General features: G+C 44.5%; 1 protein-coding gene across 2 annotated transcripts in view; it reads right to left on the bottom strand.

Annotated features, from left to right (window-relative positions):
- mipol1 (mirror-image polydactyly 1) overlaps positions 1-24,520 on the bottom strand; it is a 295,842-nt gene that overhangs the window by 182,181 nt on the left and 89,141 nt on the right. The window contains exons 3-4 of one of the 2 annotated variants that reach the window (XM_028821473.2): positions 4,280-4,379; positions 1,687-1,766 (exon numbers count right to left, since the gene is read on the bottom strand). In XM_028821473.2, the coding sequence (XP_028677306.1) occupies positions 1,687-1,766; positions 4,280-4,379 (180 nt within the window). The remainder of the gene's footprint in view (positions 1-1,686; positions 1,767-4,279; positions 4,380-24,520) is intronic. The other variant, XM_051920033.1, reaches the window with a different exon arrangement.

Genomic DNA, 24,520 nt, shown 5'->3' with positions numbered 1-24,520 from the left:
AAACAAATGCTCCAAAAAAAAAAGGAGAAGAAGAAGGAAAAGAAGAAGAAAAAAAAAAAAAACAGTCAACGATCCAACATTTGAGAGCAGCGGCCGATGAGCGGCGGGCTCAGCACCGACTGTTGCTCTGCAAAAGGTCAGACTGTGAACTGAAAGATCAGGGAGGTCTGCCACATAGCTTTGTTGCCAGGGATCTTCAGTCTGGATTGCTGCAGCCATTTATTAGTATTCTCCGTTCAGCTCACCAGAGCAAACAAGAAATTCAGCCATGAATAATAACATGAGATGCAGCTTTATAAGCCTTTGTCATTTAGCAAATATGGGACTTTTTAGCTACATTGTTCCTAAACCTTGGGTTACTACTATCATTTTTTTCTTCTTCTTCTTCTTCCCGTCCCCGCAACCCCGTTGCTTTAGAATGCCAACTGGCTGATTATGTGCGCAGTTTAACACAATTCCCCCCTTAACAACGGCAGCGTTACTGTGTAATCTGAAAAGAAGACGGCTTATTTCCTGTGGGAATGGCAAGGTGATCTCTAGATTCCCCTTTAAATAAATCTGAGATTAGAGCGGCCGGTAAAATCCAAACTTGCTCTGCCTTGAGTGGAATTCCTGCTCACGCATTGCATGTGGCACTCGGCGGTCTGCGACGGAAGCTGGCGCTTTTCATCAAATGTCACACTTTCATAATACCACAGGCATCATTAAAAAGTGTTTAGCTAGTGAGCTTCAAGTGTTTAAGCAACAGCCCAAATGTATATTTGTGCAAAGGAGAAGAATAAATTTACATATCAGCAGCCGCTCATGAGGGATGGGTAAATATTCTGTTTATCTCTTGTTGTCATTCTGCCCGCTTTATCTCCATACGCGCTCCGCCATATCATTACTGCTTATGTAAAGTTATTAGATGGCCCTCTAAGAGCACGAGCAGCGAGAAGGGTTTACACGTGTAAACAAATGTTTGTGTATCTCAGAAAAACAGTATCAGGAACAACCCCAAAAAAAAAAAAATCGAGCAAACAGCCGAGCGTGAGCGCACACGGCCCGGACGAGCTCCGACAAAGACGAGTGGGAGGGCACAAAGCGGTGCCACTTGGGCTTTACACTTTACGCACGTGGCTGAAGGGCTTTCTCCCCTTTCCTTGCCACTTTGCATCCACCCCCCTGACTCTTTCAAAAAGCCAAAGCGGCCTTGCGGGGCACTTCAGTTCACTCCTGTCTGTGTGTGGGTGTGTGCCACTTTCTGCCTTTACCAGAAATCCCTTCTGCTACTGACCAAGTTCCTCTGAAACTCCTTTCCTTCTGTTCGTTCCACATGAATGTCGTCTGTAGCTAACAGCTCGCAAAAAAATAAACAGATAAAAATGTCACACAAATGAATGGTGATGGCAGCAGCATTAAAAATAATAAGAGGGAAAAAAAAGGAGTCCTGCAGGGCATATACATGGCACAGGGTAGGAACAGACCAACAAATGCATTCCACGCAAAGCAAACAAATCTCACGGCTGACACCCTAAATGCAGAGTGCTATTTCTAAAATGCAGCCCACGATAAGCAGAAACGGGAGATAGCATATCAAGCGTCTTCGTCGTTGTCGCCGCGTTGGTAAATATCAGCAAGTACAAACAGGGCCCAGGCTGTGCCTTGCACATTTTCACCTTTTTGTTTTTAAAAAAAGCTGCTTACCTGTTAAAAAACTGTCCATTTGTGCGCCACAACTCGTCTGCTCTGGCACAGGCCGACAACTCGGCTGCAACAATTCAGAACTGAAAAAGAAGAATAAGAAAAGGCAATTAAACCTTACGTGAGAGAAGCCACCCAAGAGTCCGTCGTGAGTGTCCCATCACGCACTCGAGCCCCGACTTATTCGTGGGGAGAACTTAAACGCGAGTTTATACGGTACTGCAAAATAACACACAATGTGTGTGCTGAAAAAGAAAAATAATTAAATGCAACAAAACCTTTCATGAGAGAAGAGTCCGTCGTGAGTGACCCATCACTAAGAGCCGCTTTATTATTATTATTATTATGGGTGGCAGTGGGCACAGCGTGATGATCATAAAACTGCTACCCTGAATCTCCGGCACCGGTGGTCTCTGAACTGAACTAAATCAGGGTTTAGTTTATACTCTCACCGGCCACTTTATTAGGTACACCTGTTCAACTGCTTGTTAACGCAAATATCTAATCGGCCAATCACATGGCAGCAACTCAATGCATTTCGGCCTGTTAGACATCATCAGGACAACCTGCTGAAGTTCAAACTGAACATCAGAATGGGGAAGAAAAGGGCCTGAAGTGACTTTGATCGTGGCATACCGATCAGACAGGCTGAAATTGCTGATCTACTGGGATTTTCACACACAAGGGTTTACAGAGAATGGTTCTGAAAAAGGGAAAATATCCAGCGAGCGTCAACTCCCTGGGTGACAACGGCTTCTTGACGTCAAGAGGTCAGAGGAGAACGGCCAGACTGGTTCAAGTTGACAGAAAGGCAACAGTAACTCACATGACCACTCGTTACATCAGAGGTGTGCAAGAAGAGCATCTCTGACCGCACAACACGTCAAACCCTGGAGCAGCAGGAGACCACAGTGGGTGCCGCTCCTGTCATCTAAGAACAGGCAACTGAGGCTGCAATTCACACAAGTTCACCAAAACTGGACAACAGAAGATGGGAATAATGTTGCCTTGTCTGATGAGTCTCGATTTCTGTTGTGACATACGGACAGTAGGGTCAGAGTTTGACGTCAACAACAAGAAAACATGGACCTATCCTGCCTTGTATCAAAGGTTCAGGCTGCTGCTGGTATTTACTTGGCACACTGTGGGCCCCTTAGTACCAACTGAGCATCGTTTAGATCAATTATGTTAGGTGGAATGCCTAGAGGGGGCTGGGTGGTCTCATGGCCTTGGAACCCCTGCAGATTTTGTTTTTTAGTTTCTCCAGCCGTCAGGAGATTTTTTTGTTTCTTCTGTCCTCCCTGGCAATCGGACCTCACTTTTATTCTATGTTAATTAGCATTGCCTAATTTTATTTTTATGTTTTGTTTTTTTTTTTCATCCTGTAAAGCACTTTGAGCTCCATCTTTTGTATGAAAATGTGCTATAGAAATAAATATTTAAATGCCGTAACCTACACGAGTATTGTTGCTGACCATGTCCATCCCTTGTGTACCCATCTTATGTTTGCTCCTTCCGGCAGGATAGCTCGCCATGTTACAAAGCTCAAAATAGTTTTGTAAATCCTCTCCAAATAGTTTCGTGAACATGACGACGAGTTCACTGCACTCAAATGGGCGGAGTGGTAGCTCTGAGGCTAAGGATCTGCGCTGGCATCCCGAAGGTTGCCGGTTCGAATACCTGTCACTGCCGAAAGAGATCCTACTCTGCTGGGCCCTTGAGCAAGACCCTTAACCTTCAATTGCTCCAGGGGTGCTGCACTCTGACCCCAAGGGGTATGCAAAAAGATGCATTTCACTGCGTGTTGTCCTGTGTAACTATGTATGTGACAAATAAATAAAGAAAAAGTCTCAGTCCAATAGAGCACCTTTGGGATGTGCTGGGACGGGAGAGTCGCATCGTGGATGTGCAGCTGACAAATGGGCAGCAACTGCGTGATGCTATCATGTCAAAATCCTTGAAGAAAGTTTCCAGCAATGCCACACAGAATTATGGCAGTTCTGAAGGCATAAGGGGGTCCTACCCAGTACTAGCAAGGTGTACCTAATAAAGTGGCCGGTGAGTGTATAACATGGAGCATGGCAGGCCTTAACTAAACTACGAGGCACATAATCTCAGCTAATGTGTATTCACAGTTGTGAGTCGTGAGGCTGGCAGAGTAGTTGGAACGCTTCAGCTTGGTCGTAATGAGACCCTTGCATTGATGGCTGGCAAAAATCAACAGATTGATACGCTCATTGACAGACACTATATGCCATGAGATTGTAACAAAACAAACTCAAAAAAGTTAAAGAAAGGGCCAGGCGAGGGAACTAAAAATCAGCAGCTGTGTGAACTAACTTTCAGAATGTCCTCAGCTGCCGCAAACAGCTTTAGAAAGTCTCCTAAAATAAAAGACATTTCTTCCATTTTAAGACTAGATAGTAAGTATCAACACAAGGAGAGGCGAGACAAATCTTGTGCCCCCCTGTGTATGATGGTGTGACGGACGCAGGCTCACGTGCCACCCTGAACTTGATATACAATTCGTGAGGTACGACAGGGCGTTCCTGCCAGAGACGAGGTGAGTGTCGTCTTTATTTATTTATTTTTTTACCTGGATTCTGGTTCGAGGGATTGCTTTGCTTTGTCTTTGTAGTCGTGCTTTTTCGTGGCTGGCAACCTGTCCCGGAGTTCTTCATTTACTTTGGGATTTGCTGAAAATAAATCAGGGTATTATTAATTTCAAAGAAAAGGCATCTCACTCAAGACAGCTACTGTATATTACTTTTAAAAAGGTTAACATTAATTATAGTCTTTCAATATGTTCACACGCGATCTTTAATAACCTCCCGAGTATTTGAGAGGCAGCCTTAATACGCCCAGTGAAATTGCGATTTAAATCATAATTTTATCCCCCCGCATGTACAGTCGTTCTACTTCAGCATTTACAGAGCTAATGAATGCCAGCAATTAACAAAACGTAATCCCCTCGTGCAATCGTTTTAATGCTTTTAGCACTCAGAAAAGTAAACATCATATTAATACTGCTCAAGCCATATCAGATCCTTGTTAGCAGCAAGCAATTAAAGTTCAGCTCCTCAGGTGTAATTAAATGATTGCGATGATTTAGTTCCATAAATGCAAGTTAATTCGTAAGCAAGCAACAAATAGACTGGGAGCAATTACAGGCAATCGGCAAAGCCTGTTGCATCCAAACCTGCTGTGGGGAGAGGTTGCCCTCTGCTGGACAGTTGGTGCTGTGCCACAGTGTGCTCCTGGCACTTGAGACATTGAGTAAGGGTAGTAACCACCCATGGGAAGGGCGGAGAGTTTGACCCCGCCCTCGGGGGGACATTTTGTGGAAACCTCAACTCAAACACATCCCAGCAAATGATGATGGAAAACCTGATGGGACAAATCACTGGACTAAGTCGGACTAGTTTGAGAGATGATCGCGTGCATGTCAAAATTTGCAAATAGAAGTGAAAACAGTAAAAGCAGACCAAAAGTACAGATTCTAGTCAAAAGATCAAATGTGCAGCACATGCAGCCTCCCAGCATGAAGATGCCTTTGGTTTGTGCTTGAGGCACTATATAATAGTCAGATAGATATGAAAGGCACTATATAAAAGGTCTGTGGTGGGCTGGCGCCCTGCCCGAGGTTTGTTTCCTGCCTTGCGCACTGTGTTGGCTGGGATTGGCTCCAGCAGACCCCCGTGATCCTGTAGTTAGGATATAGCGGGTTGGATGATGGATGGATGGACTATCAGATAGATAGATAGGAAAGGCACTATATAACACATAAATGATTTGACAGGCACTCTATGATAGATACAGTATGATATGAAAGACAGTACATGACAGAGAAATAGGGATAGATGTAAATGGCACTATATGATATACATATACATATAAACATATACATATATATATATATATATATATATAAATATATAAACACCTGTATATTATACACATACATCAGAGTGACTAAAAGCAAAGAAAATTGATAACATTTTAGAATAAACATTTAAACCGAGGAAGCAGATCTCGTCCCCTTTTTTCATTCTATTTATTTATTTACTTATTATTGAAGTTTTACTCTGTTGGCCTAGCCCTCTTTCTCATGGGTAGGGGTTGATTTGATTTGAACCTAGTTTTGTAAAATTTGACTTGCTTGAATGGATTCTAATAAATTCAATAATTCAAAAAAAATGAAAAAGTACAAGAAACTCCTGAGTTGGCAGTGCCAGTTCCAGTGAGGCGCTATACTGGCGGGATTATCATTATCATCATCAGAGAGGGAGATGAAACTGCAGGAGACCAAAATCAAGTGGAATGCAACCCGCTTTCCTCAGTTTGGCCTTAACAGGTCCAGTAATGTGGCCGGTGGCCTTCTGCTCTCCCTTTAAGGTTTAAATCACTTGTCATATAACAAGAATGTGAAATTCATTTTGGACTCATTTGTGGTCACTGACATCTCAAAGGTGAATCAGTTTAAAGAGAGGAGTTTGCTTCGTAACTCATTTGTGTATTTTAAGGTATCAGACAGACCTAACGGTTCCTTGACAGCATGTCCACAGAATGAGTTTCAGCATGGAGTTCTCGGTAAAAAGTCTGTTTTGAAATAAGCAAGGAGTTGAAATGGAGGTACTAAACCCAGCCCTGGACCTCCCAAGCATTACATTAGTATAGCCAGGCTTGTTCCACCTACAGTGCCTATAAAAAGTATTGAATGGAAGTTTTGAGATTTTCTTGTAATATAACATTTAAATCACAGAGGATTTAAATTTGGCATTTTTGAGAAAAAACCCTTTAATAACAAAGTAAACCACGAGGACTTGGGACATGAAATTTGGAATGTAGGTTACCCTTGGCCCATAGGTGCTCACTAAGAAATGGTTTTAAAAATTTTGTGGTCCAAGCACGAAATTTCTTATAATTTTTTTTAGACCTGTTTGTATGTCTGTCCACTATTCTCGAGAGAACGACTTCACGGATTTAGATCTGTTATTTTTTTCCAGAATTTGCTGGAACATTCTGTTGATTTTGTGACTTTCTCATCGCGCTAAGTATCATAGTTCTCTTGCGGTACCGATTTATTAGCGCAAATCCGAGAGAGACTCATCGGGCTGCGGGGCCCTCCTCACTCACGCGTCTGCCTCGGGGCATAACCTTAATTCCGCTTAGTTAGCGAACGACAGAACTACTTAGCAGATTCACATATTTTTTTTCTATAATTTACTTGAACATTCCTGTCGATTTTGCGACTTCTCTCATTGCGCCAAGAATCATAGTTTGCTTGCGGGAGCGATTTATTTGCGCGAATGCAAGAGAGACGCAGCGGGCCGAGATCCTCCTCACTCATGCACCAGTCTCGGAGTGTATGTTACATCAGCTTAGCAAGAGAACGAGAGAACTATTTCATGGATTTATATCGGGTTTTTTTCTAGAATTTACTTGAACATTCTGTTGATTTTGCGACTTTCTCATCGCACAAAGTATCATAGTTTGCTTGCGGTACCAATTTATTAGCGCAAATCCAAGAGAGACTCATCGGGCTACGGGGACCTCCTCACTCATGCGTCTGCCTTGGGGAGTAACCTTAACTCCGCTTAGTTAGCGAACGAGAGAACTACTTAACGGATTCACATCTTTTTTTTTTCTATAAATTACTGGAACATTCCGGTCAATTTTGCGACTTCTCTCATTGCGCTAAGAACCATAGTTTGCTTGCGGGAGCAATTTATTAGTGCGAATCCAAGAGAGACTCATCGGGCTGCGGGGACCTCCTCACTCATGCGTCTGCCTCAGGGTGTAACCTTAACTCCGCTTAGTTATCGAACGAGAGATCTACTTAACAGATTCACATCTTTTTTTTCTATAATTTACTTGAATATTCCGGTCGATTTTGCGACTTCTCTCATTGCACTACGAATCAGAGTTCACTTGCAGGAGCGATATATTCGCGCTAATCCGAAGACAGAGGCTGCGGGCCGTGGAAAGAGTGACGTCAGGAGTAGACAGCCGGGCGGGGCCCTCCTAACTGTCCTGCTTCACTAATATGCGGGCGAACCTGCAAGTCTTCATATATAAGATTAATCACAAAAGCACCAGACGAATGCACCTCGCAGGACCTGGAAGGCTTCCGAGAGGTGAAATGGAGGCAAACTTGATGCACTCTGCATTGGGAGGACATGTAAGACAACAACCCCAAGCATAAAGCCAAAGCAACACAGGAATGGCTTCAGAAACACTAACGTGAAGGTCGTAAAAGTGGGTGAGTCGGAGTCCAGGACTCAATCCAGCGGAGAGCTTGGGGTTGGTCTTGAAAAAGGCCGATCGTTCATCATCTCCATGATGCCAGAGAGAGCTGGAGCAGTTCTGAAAAAAGAATGGGGAAGAGCAGCAGATTCCATCTGAGCACTCTGTCATAAACACCTGATTGATGGAGTGCTCCTTAGATGGCTATCCTTCTGACAGGTTCTCCCATCAAAGCTGTCATGGCGGACATCTACTAAATACGGGGGGTGAATACAAATAAATAATAATTTTTTTTTAATTTTATTAATTTTAAATAACATTCCATACAAATATACAAAAATAGGTTCAAAACAAATCAACCCCCACCCCTTTGAGAAAGACAGCTAGGCCAGCAGAGTAAAACTTAAAGCTAGTAAAGATAAGTGAATAGATAAATTAATAAATGAATAAAGATAAATGGGGTAAAAGATTGGAGAGAACCTGCTTCCTCAATTTAAACGCTTATTCTAAAATGTTCTTGATCAGGTCCTGCACAGAGTTCTGCACAGATCCTCTAAGTGCAAATTTGATTTTTTCCACTTTCAGATAGTATATAACATCAGTTACCCACTGACTTAGGAGAGTTAGGATTCTTCCAATTGAGCGTGATAAGTCTGCGTGCCAATAGTGCAGTAAATGCAATTACAGTTTGGTTGTCCTTCTCCACTATAAGCCCCTCTGTGAGCCCACCAAGCACAGCTGTTAGTGGGTTAGGAGGGATTGTGACACCAAGGCATTTAAAGATTTTGGTCCAGAATGATGTGAATTTGGTGCAGGCCCAAAACATGTAGCCCAGTGAGGCTGGAACTTGATTGCAACGTTTGCAAGTCGGATCTTACCCAGGAAACATTTTGGTCAATTTTAAACGAGAGAGTTGTGCTCGATATATAATTTTGAGTTGAATAATTGTATGCTTTGCACATATGGAGCTCCAGTGAATTCTGTGCTTTGCTACTTTCCACTCCTTTTCTGAGATGTCGAGTGAGAGATCCTTTTCCCACTGCACTCTGGGATCTTTTTTTTTTTTGCTGTTGTTCTTTAGGTTCTTTAGGTCCTTATGCACCTAAAATCTGGAATAGCCTGCCAGTAGGAATTCGCCAGGCTAATACAGTGGAGCACTTTAAAAAACTACTGAAAACACATTACTTTAACATGGCCTTCTCATAACTTCACTGTAATTTAATCCTGACACTCTGTATATCCAATTCATTATAATAACTATTCATTCAAAATTTGTACTAACCCCTACTCTCTCTTCTGTTTCCTTTTCCGGTGTCCTATTGGTGGTGGCTTGTGCCACCACCATCTACCCAAAGCACCATGATGTTCCAACAATGATGGATGGATTAAAAGCCAGAAGTCTGTATAACCATCAGCATCAAGTGACTCCGTGAGAACCCTAACTACAAAGAGGACTATTTCATTTATGTTAGGTAGAATGCCCAAAGGGGACTGGGCGGTCTCGTGGCCTGGAACCCCTACAGATTTTATTTTTTTCTCCAGCCTTCTGGAGTTTTTTTTTGTTTTTTCTGTCCACCCTGGCCATCGGACCTTACTCCTTTTTATGTTAACTAAGGTTGTCTTATTTTAATTTCTTATTTGTCTTTTATTCTTCTTTTCTTCATTATGTAAAGCACTTTGAGCTACTTTTTGTATGAAAATGTGCTATATAAATAAATGTTGTTGTTGTTGTTTATTTCGCCTTATACAATTTCTTGTATAAGGAATTTGCTAGTTTTCGCATACCCCTTGGGGTCAGAGCGCAGGGTCAGCCATTGTACAGCGCCCCTGAAGCAATTACAGGTTAAGGGTCTTGCTCAAGGGCCCAGCAGAGTAGGATCTCTTTTGACAGTGACGTGGATTCGAACCGGCAACCTTCGGGATACCAGCGCAGATCCTTAGCCTCAGAGCCACCACTCTGCCCAAAAATCTCTGAAAGGGAGGGACTGTAATATGGTTTTATATATTACAGAAATGCTGTCAGAGTCCTTAAGACTGAGCAATTCCAGCATAGAGGTAGGTGTGAGGTGAGGGAAATTGGGCAGGTTCTGTTTAAGAAAGTTTCTACTTTGAAGGTAGTGAAAGAAATGTTGATGGAAAGTTGAATTGGGAGTGTAATTGTTCATAGGATGCAAAGATGTTGTCTATGTACAGATCTCTAAGTGATTTAATCCCGAATGTTTTCCAGACATTGAAAACTGTGTATGTTTCAGAGGGTGGAAAAAAGGTGATTAACGTGCAGCGGTGCCACCGATAAAAGCTTCTCTATCTTAAAATGCTTCCTACATTGGCTCCATATTCTGAGTGAGTGAAGCACAGTTGGGTTATTAGTATATTGGCGATGACTTATATTTATTGGGGTGCAAAGCAAGGAATATAAAGAAGTACTGCAGGATTTCATTTCTAAGCCTGTGTCTGTTTGTCTATTTGTGTCCATGTCCAGGTTTTAATAGTTTGTATATTTGCTGCAATGAGTTATTTTGTGATTTGTACCACTCTGCAGTGATCTGCTTTCACTTGGACATCATTGAGTCCTTTTCTGCTGATCAGTGTGTCCAAAGAGCCAAATGAAATCACCAGTGACTGGATTTTGTACGACAACAAAACATGAAAACATCCAAGGGGGGTGAATACTTTTTATTGGCACCGTTGTAGACCTCTGCAGACATCTGAACGCTGGGCATGTCACTGCAAGCCTCACAATCGCCCATGCAGCACACATTGCCAACTTCTTGCCTGGTAATCCATTCTTCTGTTTAGTCTGTGAGCCAAGCTCCTTCCAAGTGACAGACCGAGAGGCGCTGCTATTCATGTGATCGTTGTCTGACGTAAGCATCAACAGCCAGTTTGGTAGGGTGGCAGCACCGTTGTTGGTTGGAAGTAATAAATGGCAACAAGTGGCAGTTTCTGAATGTCCTCTTTGATATGCCTGTAATGTTCTTCTGCCTACTCTTTCTCAGTTCAAAAGTCTAAGCCAAAGACCAGACAACTTTGTACTGAAACTCAAATGTCAGCCATCGCTGCCCAGACGACCCGTCTGGCTCTTGGGTAGCTTTGTGCGGCACTATGTGCCGTTTTCTCTCATCCGTGTGTCCAAAATGGAGAGAAGTTGCTCTCGGAGGATGTTTTGGTGCCATTCTTTATTCCTGGCTCGGGATCGGGGCACCACCAGTGCAGAGCTTGCTCAGGAATGGCAGCAGACAGGTGTGAGTGAGGCAAAGACTTTAGGAGGGTGGCCTGGTGGGTGTCAAGAAGGGCAGCAAAGAAGACATCAGGGACAGACCGATTTTCTGGGATTGGACTTCTGAGGAATGCTGGGGGAAAGTCATTGTCTCTGATGAATCCCCTTTCCAACTGTTTGGGGCATCCGGAAAAAAAGAATAAAAGGTGAGTGGAGCTACCATCAGTCCTGTGTCACGCCAACAGTAAAGCATCCTGAGACCATTCATGTCACGTGGGGTTGCTTCTCAGCCAAGGGAGTGCAGGACTCACTCACAATTTGGGCATGAATAAAGAATGGGACCACAACATCCTCTGAGGGCAACTTCTCCCAACCATCCAAGAACAGTTTGGTGACCAACATGATGGAGCACCGGGCCATAAGGCAAAAGTGAGAACTAAGTGGCTCAGGGAACAAAACATTGAAAATTTGGGGTCCATGGCCAGGAAACTCCCCAGACCTTAATCTCATTGAGAACTTGTGGTGAATTCTCAAGAGGCGTGCGGACAAAAAAAAACCCACCAATTCTGACAAACTCCAAGAACTGATTATGAGCTGCCAGTAGTCAGGATTGGGCCCAGAAGTTGACTGCCAGCATGCCAGGGCAAATTGCAGAGGTCTTGAAAAAGAAAGAAGGGCCAGCACTGCAAATATTGATTACACTGCAAATAAACTTCATGTCATTGTCAATAAAAGCCTTTGAAACTTCTGAACTGCTTGTAATTCTACTCCAGTATACCAGAGAAACATCTGACAAAAAGATCTAAAAACACTGAAGCAGCAAACTTGGTGAAAACCGATACTTGTGACATTCTCTTAAAACTTTTGGCCAAAACGGAACTAATTTGACGAGGAAAAGACGGCGGTTTTAATAGGGAGTAAAGGAAGTGACGTCAGCGGGGCTGAAGCTGGAAGTGTTGTCATTTGGGAAGGAACCGGAAGGGACATCATTAGGCCCAGAGCTGGAAGTGACATCATCAGGGCCAGGCGGAATTTCCCATAACTGGACTGCAGTGGGGGGGGCGGCACGGTGGCGCAGTGGTAGCGCTGCTGCCTCGCAGTTAGGAGACCCGGGTTCGCTTCCCGGGTCCACCCTGCGTGGAGTTTGCATGTTCTCCCCGTGTCTGTGTGGGTTTCCTCCGGGCGCTCCGGTTTCCTCCCACAGTCCAAAGACATGCAGGTTAGGTGGATTGGTGATTCTAAATTGGCCCTAGTGTGTGCTTGGTGTGTGGGTGTGTTTGTGTGTGTCCTGCGGTGGGATTCGTTCCTGCCTTGTGCCCTGTGTTGGCTGGGATTGGCTCCGGCAGACCCCCGTGACCCTGTCTTCGGATTCAGCGGGTTGGAAAATGGATGGATGGATGGATGGACTGCAGTGGAAAGACAGAAAGGATCAGTACACTTCGCCACCCCCTGGCTTGGCGTGGAATTGCCCCCATTCAGGCCCTTTAGCTGCCACCCCATGTGTACGTGTGTGACAGCAGTGAGAGGGAAACAATTGGAAGAAGGTATCCGGAGTATTGGGTGACTGAAGAATTAAGGTAAAAGTAAAAGGTGAGGTTTTGAAGAGCAGTAATGGAGCCGAGGCATGGGTGGTACATGGAGAGCAGGACAAGAAGTTGGATGCGACAGAAATGAGAACGTCAGTGCTAGATAGGAATATAAGGAACAAGCTGGTTAAGTTTGCAGATGATACCAAGATAGGTGGATTAGCTGATAATTTGGAGTCTGATATATCATCACAGAAGGACTTGGATAGCAGACAGGCTTGGGCAGATTTGTGGAAGATGAAATGTAATGTCAGTAAATGTAAAGAATTACACATAGGAAGTAAAAATGTAAGGTTTGAATACACAATGGGCGGTCAGAAAATCGACAGTCCACCTTATGAGAAGGACTTAGGAGTTATAGTGGACTCTAAGCTATCAACTGCTAGACAGTGTTCAGAAGCCATTAAGAAGGCTACCAGAATGTCAGGTTATATAGCACGGTCTGTGGAGTACAAGTCACAGGAGGTTCTGCTCAAGCTTTATAACACACTGGTGAGGCCTCATCTTGAGTACTGTGTGCAGTTTTGGTCTCCAGGCTACAAAAAGGACATAGCAGCACAAGAAAAGGTCCAGAGAAGAGCAACTAGGCTAATTCAGGGCTATAGGGGATGAGTTATGAGGAAAGATTAAGAGAGCTTAGCCTTTAAAGGAGATGAATAGGAGACCTGATTGAAGTGTTTAAAATTATGAAGGGAATTAGTCCAGTGGATCGAGACTGTTATTTTAAAATGAGTTCATCAAGAACACAGGGACACAGTTGGAAACTTGTCAAGGGGAAATTTCACACAAACATTAGGAAGTTTTTCTTTACTCAAAGAACAATAGACACTTGAAATAAGCGACCAGGTAGTGTGGTAGACAGTAAGACTTTAGGGACTTTCAAAACTCGACTTGATGTTTTTTTGGAAGAAATAAGTGGATAGGACTGGCGAGCTTTGTTGGGCTGAATGGCCTGTCCTCTTCCAGAATGTTCTAATGTTAAGATGGATGCGTGGAGGTACAAAAAAAAAAAAAAAAATAGGACAGAATAAGAAATGAGACAATCGCAGGTACAACAAAAGTGGGAGAGAAACCTAAGAAAGAACAGGAAAGGAGGTAGAAGTAGTATGGACGTGCGATGAGGAGAGACAACGAAGATGTGGACAAAAGAGCGATGGACATGAGGGAGAGAAAGTGGGAGGGTGAAGTGGAGGTTGCTGGGTAAAGTAGAAAAAGATCTGAAGGAAAAGGGTCTGACTGGGGAAGAAGAGCAAAAACCGAACACTACGGAGAAAGCTGATCAGGCACATCGATGGCACATACAAGTGAAAGATGAATAGGAAGAAGTAGAAGACATTGTTGAGTTAAGATTGACGGTCAAAACTGTCAATTGTATAACATTTAAAGTGAAATCTACAACACAATAAAGCATGCAGACAGTGAAGGGGTCTGCTCTGAATCCACCATGTGGGGGGGGGGGGGGGGGGGGGGGGGGGTGGGGTAAGCTTAACGGCTTGAGTGATTGTAATTTTCCTCCGATCCATGAGATGGCGCTGTCTTGTAATAACTTCTCTTCTCCTCCTTCAGCAGAATGGATGATCGACACCGTTACATTCATGACATCACTTCTGGGGTCAACCACGCGGACCTGCCGTCTCTCCCTCCCAGAATTCCTTTAAGACAATCAGTCTGCCTGATTGTAAATTCGGAACGACTTGTTTTTTGAGTTTACCACACTCTTTACTTTCTTTCATACTAACTGTTAATTATTTGGGGTTTGCCTGCGAGCGCCCCAAAACACGTTACATCTCCAATCTTTTTTCTTACCACCGTTATTATCCTGGCCCTGAGGGTTCTCATGGAGTGCAAACGTGAATATTGGCAGAGTTTCTTTGCAGCCTTTGTCAATTTTCATAAAGCTTTCAACTCAGATGATCGAGCTGCCCTGTGGGACATCCTGAGGGTTTGCGGGATCCCCTCGAGGTTGCTAGATATCCTGGCCGGCCTGTACACTCATACTGTGAGTGCTGTGCAGAGTGGAGGCAGAACCTTTTGTGTTTTTCCCAGTTGATTCTGGGGTCCATCAGTGGTGTGTTCTGCTCCTACTCTGTTCAATGCTTGTATGGACTGGGTGTTGGGCAAGGTCAAGGGGTGCAGTGGCTGTGGGGCATCTGTTGGTGAAGAAAGAGTCAATGATCTTGACTTGACCGACGATGCTGTGATCTTCACGGAGTCAATGGAGGCTCTGATCGGGGTGCTCCAGAGACTGAGCGAGGGGTCCGAGTGTCCTGGATAAAAAACAAGAGCCAGGCCTTTAATGACCTCTTAGGCATGGCCATCAGCAGTGTGTCTGTTTGCGGAGAGAGTGTCGACCTTGTCGAGAGGTTTACTTACCTTGGCAGTGACATTCATGTCTCTGGTGACTCTTCCTATGAAGTCAGTAGATGGATTGGGAGAGCATGGGGAGGGGTCATGAGGTCACTGCAAAGGGGTGTGTGGCGCTCCTCTGCCAAAGGACGAAGGTCCAAGTCTTTAGAGTCCTGGTGCTTCCTGTCTTGCTATATGGTTGCGAGACATGGACGCTATCCAGTGACCTATGATGAAGACTGGACTCCTTCATGTGTCTCTTTGGAGAATCCTTGGGTACCGTTGGTTTAACTTTGTGTTGCTCACAGAGTCCTGAATGAGTCACATGACCTGCATTGTGAGGGAGTGTCAGTTACGGCACTACGGCCATGTGGCGCGTTTCCCCGAAGGTGATCCAGCTCGTAGGATCCTCACTCTTGGGGACTCGAGTGGCTGGACCTGGCCAAGGGGTTGCCCACGTAACACCTGGCTACGGCAGATAAAGGGTAATTTCCGGAGGGTGGGACTGGACCGCGTGTCTGCCTGGGGTTTGCCAACCAGCATCCCGAGCTGTTTCGTCGCGTGGTGGATGCGGCCACGAGCTGTACCAGTGCAGGCTCCCCAACTTAACTTGTTATTTATGACACACAGTCGGCACTGGTTTTCCTTCATGTTAATTCCTTTGCAGTTTAACCTGTTAGGAATGAAACACTTCAAAATATTCACAAGTTGAAAACCAAAAAGAGAACAAAGAGGTTGGGCGTAGTAATAGTTGCATTGAAACACGGTGCCCCGTGCCTGAAACTGATAAATCAAATGTACAAGCACGACCGTTGTTGCGTGATGCCAACATCAAAGCCCAAATTTGTTTCGCTGGTGCTGCCACAAGCCGCGTGAAGGTCTCTGTTGACTGTGACGCCTGTCAGCATTCGCCCGCCCAACTTGTGGCGCCAGCCTGTTCTGTTAATTGAAAGATTTCGCGGACATCGCCCTCTACGACGTTAACCTTTGCGTGCCTGGATATTTGGTTGGTCGCCTTTCGAGACTTTGCTCGAGTGCTGGCCGACAACTTTTGGTTTGCCTCGTTCAGTACTTCCAGAAACATTGCTGCCAATTTCTCCTGGCATGTGGTTCTCCGCTCCCCATGTCCCAGCTGGGGCCATCTTGGCTTCTTCATCTGCACGACTAAGTTCCCTTCTTTGGCGTAAAAAAATTTTAAAACGATTTTTTGCTGTCAAAACAGGCTTTAAAGGCCATTGTTGTAAAGCGAAGGAACACGAGCTCAAGAGATTTTTTTTTTTTTGAACATTTCAGGATTTCAAGCCGCATCGCCGGCAGAAAGAGGCAAGAGGCATAATGACTTGGGAGTTTGGCAGAAGCCCCACCGACTGCGGCGGCATTCAGATCCATTAAAGTGAGCCGAGACTCCCACACGAGAAGTCGGATCTGCTGAACTTGCCTTTCAGGCTCTCCCACAAGCTCAGTCAGTACCCATCATCCTGTGGGTCCCTAAAGTGTGCGTGCAGGAGTGTGTGACAAGGCCCTTTCAGGGGACAATCATCTAAAAGGTGTCTGAAAGGCAATCGGCGATTGTCAGAGCTGTGGCGTGGTATGCAACTGACAAGAGGAAACGTTTAATGCCTGGGATGAAAAGGCGAAAAACAAAGCTAAGCAAATAAATAAATAAAAATGTTAACAAGTGTGACAGGCAGGCAGGGTGTCAAGTCACGACTTAAGCGGGTAATCTCTCTTGGCACTGACAGCGTGCAACATGACACTATAAGTGCAAAGTGAATTCAAACTCCATGGCGAGAAAGAAATGACAACTGTCAAAGCGGGCAGAGCTTTGGGCTCAAAGAGCGCACAACGTACCACATCAAGTGCGGGCTTCTTCTGTGCTCGTCTATGCTAAGGGTCCCCAAAGAATACGATGCCCCGGTGGTCACACCTTCTGCTTCCACTCACGTATTTCAGTATAAGCCAAAGACCTAGAAAACAATTTGACCAAATAAAGAAAAGAGTTTTTAGTGGGCACCGTTCAGACATCAAGCTAGCTTTACGCCGACTGGACGGGACGAGCGGTCAGCGGCACGTCACTTCATGGCGGGGTGGACCAATCATATACAGTACAAGCATCGGAGTAGCGTTCAGCAGGGAGAAAAAGAAGCTCAAGGGTAAAGAGACGGGCGAGAGCGGCAAATGGGCGCCAGCAACTTAGTTTCCAAAGTTTCACTTTCTTTTGTCCTTTTAGCGTCTTTTCTGCTCGCCGTCTTGTACGTTAATTGCATTGTCGGAGCCTCTTATTATTCGGCGTAATGTAGTTAAATCCTTTTAAATGACCATTCATGCGCTGCCTTTCTTTAAGATGCCTTTGAAGTCTGCCAAAGAGGGATTTCTTTTTTTTTTTTTTTTGTGAGAAATTTCCGATTCCAATTTTGGTCAACCAATACAGGATTTTCATTCCCCTCCACATAAACTAAATTCCATTAATTTTTTAAGCTGCAGTTAATAAATTCGCGCCGTTAAAAGTTTCCAGATTCCACAGTCTGTCATTTGTATTCCAGCTGACTTGATGAATATTAATAACAGTGTTATCCTGATTAAATGGGCTTCGCAAGAAATCCCTGTGAATCCTGTAGCTCAGTCTTCTCATTTTCCGTATTCTTTTGAATTTTTATTCACATATTAATCTTAGGGAAAAAAAAAAAAAAAATTAGCAGGTTTAATTGTGCTCTTTGCTTGCATTTCACATGAGAAAGCGGCTTTTACCTTTCATTTTTTTCCTACACGGGTACTTTAGGCGACCGGTGTGGCCCAAACAATGCCGTGACAGTGTCCAGCGAGGTGCAGGTCGGTGACACGTGAGGACGTGCTTTTGACTCCCACCGTGGCTCTATTTTGGCTCAAAGCAGAAGCCACCAACACATTGAAGCCTAAAGTCATTTCACTGTGGACACTAAAGGTTACTGACGGCGGGGTTACCCGAGATGGTGAGTCACCTGACTTTTTTGTGCTGTCACAAAGCAGGGATGTCCAACTCCAAACCTGGAGGGCCGCAGTGGCTGCAGCTTTTCATTCTGACCCTTTTCCTAATTAGTGGCCAGTTTTCACTGCTAATTTACTCCTTTCGCCTTCATTTTCATAGCACTGAAACTGCTTTACTTAAGGAAGCCAATGACTTACTTATAACCACAGATTCTGGGATGGCCGCTATTGTAGTTCTTCTGGACTTGAGCGCAGCGTTTGATACAGTTAACCATAACATTTTACTGTCCCGACTTTCAGCTATTGGTATCTCTGGTGCTGCTCTTTCTTGGTTCACATCACACCTCAGTGATTGCCAGTATTACATCTTCATTAGGGAATACAAATCTGCCAATACTTCACTCACACAAGGTATCCCTCAAGGGTCAGTTCTCGGTCCAATCCTCTTCAACATCTCTATGCTCTAGATAGATAGATAGAGACAGACAGACAGATAATGAAAGGCACTATATGATAGATAGAAATTAAAGGCACTATCTGACAGACAGACAGACAGACAGACAGACAGACAGACAGACAGACAGACAGATAGATAGATAGATAGATAGATAGATAGATAGATAGATAGATAGATAGATAGATAGATAGATAGATAGATAGATAGATAATGAAAGGCACTATATGACAGATAGACACTTTATTAATCCCCAAGGGATACTCCAGCAGCAGCATACTGATAAAAACTATATTAATTAAAGAGCAATAAAAACAGAGTGCAAGTTAAAAAGTGCAAGGTGGAGAGTGCGAGGCAGGTATAACAGACAATAACTTTGTATAATGTTAACGTTTACCCCCCGGTGGAAATGAAGAGTCGCATAGCGTGGGGAAGGAACGATCTCCTCAGTCTGTCAGTGGAGCAGGACAGTGACAGCAGTCTGTCGCTGAAGCTGCTCCTCTCCAGTGGATTCTCCATAATTGACAGGAGTCTGCTCAGCGCCCGTCGCTCTGCCACGGATGTCAAACTGTCCAGCTCCGTGCCTACAATAGAGCCTGCCTTCCTCACCAGTTTGTCCAGGCGTGAGGCATCCCTCTTCTTTATGCTGCCTCCCCAGCACACCACCGTGTGGAAGAGGGCGCTCGCCACAACCGTCTGATAGAACATCTGCAGCATCTTATTGCAGATGTTGAAGGACGCCAACCTTCTAAGGAAGTATAGTCGGCTCTGTCCTCTCTTGCAGAGCATCAGTATTGGCAGTCTAGTCCAATAGGAGGTGAGATAGGTGAGATTATTCGTCGGTATGGTCTGAGCTTCCACTGCTATGCCGATGACACACAACTTTATGTAATGTTGGTGCAACTGCAACATCTTCACCTGTTGCACTGACTGACTGCATTCGGGAAATCAATCATTGGATGACCGATAATTTCTTACAACTCAATCCTGATCAAACAGAAATCTTATTAGTTGGTACCAAATCTGTCCTCTCTACCCTTCGTGGGCTAAAAATTGACATTAATGGGATCCTGGTTCAACCCTCAGCATCAGTCCGTAATTTGGGGGTCATCTTTGATCAGCTCCTTACTTTAGCTCAATAGTACAGACGGCCTTTTTTCATCTTCGCAACATTGCTCATCTGCATTCTTTCCTCGGTGTGAAAGATACTGAGACACTCATTCACGCTTTCATCATCACTACCCGGCTGGATGATTGCAATGCTTTGTTTTATGGCCTCCCGACTAAATATATCAATAGATTACAATATGTTCAGAATTCTGCTGCTCGTTTACTTACACAAACTAAAAAATCTGCTCACACCACTCCTGTCCTCTTTGATTTGCATTGGTTATCAGTTTCTTCAAGAATCAAATTATTCTTCTCACCTCATTATCTGTCGGAGCTGCTGCTTCCATACACTCCTGCCTGTGCACTACGATCATCGGATGCTGACTTACTCACTGTACCTAAATACAGGTTAGGAACTATGGGTGGCAGAGCTTTCAGTGTGATAGCCGCTAAAATTTGGAATTCTCTTCCTCTCAGCCTTCGCGAGGAAAAATCGATTATTCATTTGAAACTTGAATACACCTTTTCAATGAGTGTTATTCTTTTTTGCGTATGTAATTTCTACTGTCTTGTTAATGTGTTATTGAATTGTAAAGTGTCCTTGAGTGTATGAAAGGTGCTACATAAATAAAACTTATTATTATTATTATTTTCATAGCCCTGTTTTCAAGGATTCAGTCCTCTGAATTGATTCATTTGTTCATTAAATGGCAGCCAAACAGAAATGAGCCAACAGGAGACCAGCAATACTGGGGCTTGAAAGTCCATCCAGTTTGTTAAAGAGAAGCCGATTCTTGCTGTTAATTAAGCCCCCTATTTAATTCCACGGCTTGTTACCTTTCATCCCGCCACAGCAGACGTTTTCAAAACGGTGGATTTTCTGTTTCTTCCAAGACTGTCAAAATGTTTTGGCAACCTGAGGAGCTCCACCTTACCGAGACCTTCACCCTTCTTTATTTCCAGATACTGTGTGATGGGCACAGGGTGTCAAATTCCAGGCCTGGGGGGGCCGCCGCAGGTTTTCATTCTAACCGTTCTCCTCATCAGTGACCAGTTTTCACTGCTAATTAATTTCTTTTCACTTCATTTTCTTTTTTATCCACTGAACAGGATCATCTCCAGACAGAGGAGCAGCTTCAGCGACAGACTGCTGTCACCGTCCTGCTCCACTGACAGACTGAGGAGATCGTTCCTCCACCACACTATTCGACTCTTCAGTTCCACCCGGGGGGGTAAACGTTAACATTATAAAAAAGTTATTGTCTGTCATACCTGCATTTGTATCACTCTTTAATTTAATATTGTTTTTTATCAGTATGCTGCTGCTGGAGTATCTGAATTTCCCCTTGGGAGTAATAAAGCATCTATCTATTTTAATAGCCCCGTTTTTAAGGATTCGGTCCTCTGAGTTGATTCTTTTCTTCATTAAATGTCAGCCAAACAGAAATGAGATGTGAAACGAGCCACGTTGGGGCCACAAACTCCAACCAATTTCACTCCAGCCAGTTTCTTAATGAGTTCATTAAACCCGTCATTTAATTCCGTGGCCTGTTGCTGCTCTCATTTTGCCACAGCAGACATTTGTAAAAACTGTTGATTTTCTTGTTTTTGCTAAGAACACTTGACAAATCTTTTGGTGACCTGACAGATCAACCTTACCGAGACCTTCACCTTTCGTTATTTTCAGATATTCTGTGATGGGCACACGTGAGGTGGTCATGTGGTGGCTTGCTTTGTGTCGTCTTATTGTTTCGGCTGCTAATTGAGGAAAAAGAAACAACTTGGGGGTCTTTGTCAGGTTAATTAAAACTAAAGCAAAAAAGTTAATTAGCAGGAAAAACTGGTCACTAATGAAGAAGATGGTTAAACTGAAAACCTGTAGTCACTGAAGCCCTCCAGGGCCAGAGTTGGACACCCCTGATTCAAAGGGTGAAAATATCACACCAAAACCTATAAGACATCTACACTCTATTGCCCAAAGTATTGGGACTCCCCTCCAAATCATTGAATTCAGGTGTTCCAATCATTTCCATGGCCACAGGTATATAAACTTGAGCCCCTCGGCATGCACATGGCTTCTGCAAACATTTGTCACAGAATGGGTCGCTCTCAGGAGCTCAGTGAACTCAAGTCTGGTACCGTGAGAGGATGCCACCTGTGCAATAAGTCCTTTTGTGAAATGTCGTCGCTACTAAATACTCCACGGTCAACTGCCAGTGGTATTATAACAAAGTGGAAGCAATTGGGAACAACAGCATCTCAGCCACCAAGTGGTAGGCCACATCAAATCACAGAGCAGGGGGACAGCACATGCTGAGGTGGGCAGAAGTCGCCAACTTTCTGCAGAGTCAATAGCTACAGACCTCCAAAAGCTCAAGAACAGCTTCATGGAATGAATGGGGTCTCCATGGCCGAGCAGCTGCATACATCAAGCCTGACATCACCAAGTGCAATGCGTCAGATGCAGTGGTGTAAAGCCCAACGCCAGCCACTGGACTCTCAAAAGCAGTGCAGACCAAAGATTCATTTTCCTTGTGCTCTCAAAATCCTTTAAATGCTGTTTGGCAAACTCTTGAGCATGAGTTAGGCATTCTGATTGACGGAGTGCTGCTAATGTGGTCGCCGTCCCCCCAGACAGGTTGCATCATCTCAGCAGAGGACCTCTAAAGTCAGAGTGACCATTCTTTCACCTTTCTTGGTGCCCCTCCTTGATCAGATACCCTGTCTGGATGGGCGGCCAACTCTTCAATTTCACAATTCTTGAGGCCGCTGTGAAACTTTGGAACATCTAAAACTTTAGAAATGCTTTGATCCCCTTGCCCTGATCTATGCCTCACCACAGTTTGATTGTGGGGGGTCTACAGAAGGGTTCCATTTCTTGGACTTCATGGCTTGGTTTTTTTGTCCCGACACGCAGTACGAATTGTGGGACCTTTTATTCACAGGTACACGAGTGACTTTCTAAATGATGGCCCAATCCATTCCTTTTGCCAAAGGTGGACTTCCAATCAAGTTTTGGACGCGACTCAAGGAGAAATACAGCAAACAGGAGGCACCTGAGCAGCACTTGCAATATATTTATGCTAATATAAATGAAGGATTCCAGTTTATGAATTTTAATAAATTTGAACGCTTGAAAACACGTTTTCACTTTGTCATTATGGGTGGTGGGCGGCACGGTGGTAGCGTTGCTGCCTTGCAGTTAGGAGACCCAGGTTTGCTTCCCTGGTCCTCCCTGCATGGAGTTTGCATGTTGTCCCCGTGTCTGTGTGGGTTTCCTCCCAGAGTCCAAAGACATGCAGGTTAGGTGCATTGGCAGTAATAAGTTGTCCCTAGTATGGGGATTCTTGGTGTGTGTGTGTGTCCTGCAGTGGGCTGGCGCAATGCCCTCTGCTTGCAGTTTTCATTTTAGTTCAGTTTGTATGCCGCCACCTAAAGAGATGTTCGTATCCTTTTGTAGCATTCATGTCAAACAGTACCCAGACCACCATAGGGGTGACCCTTCAGGTGAAGAAACTGGATGGCTGCTTCATGCCAGCTGCCTCCCTTTCCTGTATCTGTTGGTTTCTTTCATGCCAACCTTTTTGTTTTAGGATGCCAGTGTGCCTGGAATAGTCCACATTTTGTCTTCTCTTGTCATCTTCACTCTATCTTATCTTGTGAAGGTGTCTGTCCTCATTCTCATCCGCTGAAGTGACAGAGCTTACAAGGCACAACTGCACTCCTGTGACATTTCGTTTTGTCCTTTTGCTTCCACGTTATCACAAGATGGTGACTTTTACAGACTTAATATGAGGGAGAATCAAAAAGTAAAGGCAAGTTAACCCTGCCCTGCGGTGGGCTATCGCCCTGCTCGGGGTTTGTTTCCTACCTTGCACCCTGTGTTGGCTGGGATTGGCTCCAGCAGACCCCCGTGACCCTGTAGTTAGGATATAGCAGGTTGGATAATGGATAGATGGATGGATGGATTATGGGTGGTTGAATGCAGACTTGGTGAGCAAAAATGGTAGATTTAATTTTACGTGGACAAATCTGCAACACAAAGTATGCAGAAACTCTTTCTGAATTCACCTGCCGTGTCAGGAAGTGGATTCGCCAGCAGCTCCAGTGCCACTGGGCACACTTGCCACTCCAGCTGGCGATTCAGACCGGCCGTGAATGAGCAGATCCCCTTGAATTTTGACGATTTGAAAGTGCGCCAGTTTACCTTCAGCTCCGTCACCGTAACGCCGCTCATTCCCACAGTGAACGGAATGCGCTCGAAGGAGAAGTAAATGAGCAAGGCAGGCGTAATAATTATACAGCTCGAGAGGTGAAATTCTTCTGAAGCAAGCGGTCAAGCCAGCCAGATGCGCGTTTCAGGCCCAACTGACAAGCCGGTGAGAGTCGCCTCGGGATGAAATGTGCATTGCCCATGGCAACTGTAAACAATATTATAATATCCAGCAACACCCATCTAGATAAAGAACAGGATATGCTAAACACCCGGCCAAAGAAAGAGAACAATAAACAGTTGGAACTCACAGTTAAATTCTAAGAACTCTTCACGGGCAGATTCACTTTGTCTAAACTAAACTAATCGAGGAAATATGAAAATGCACAGAAATAAGAAACAGGCCTGATTTGACTGTAAACATTACTCATCACTCTGCTCTTACTGTTATAATATAGCGGGATCATTCAAGGAGGTACCGGGGGTGCACACGTCCAACCACCACTAGTCGTGTGCGAGGCTGTCAAGTGAAACTGACCAGGGTGACTTCACTATGTCAACTGCACACCGCCAGCGAGCACATGACCAGCGAAGAGTAAGAGTGAAGTGGCACGCCGTGCCTGCAAGCGTTAAAGTTAACAGTCTTGTTTGGTAGGCAAATGTGCCGGCTAATGGGTGTCAATTACCACTTGGGACGA

The sequence above is a fragment of the Erpetoichthys calabaricus genome, chromosome 16, assembly GCF_900747795.2.
Source record: "Erpetoichthys calabaricus chromosome 16, fErpCal1.3, whole genome shotgun sequence".
Classification (NCBI taxonomy): Eukaryota; Metazoa; Chordata; class Cladistia; order Polypteriformes; family Polypteridae; genus Erpetoichthys; species Erpetoichthys calabaricus.
Note: the sequence above shows the minus strand (reverse complement) of the source record. Positions and strands in the feature narration are given on the sequence as shown.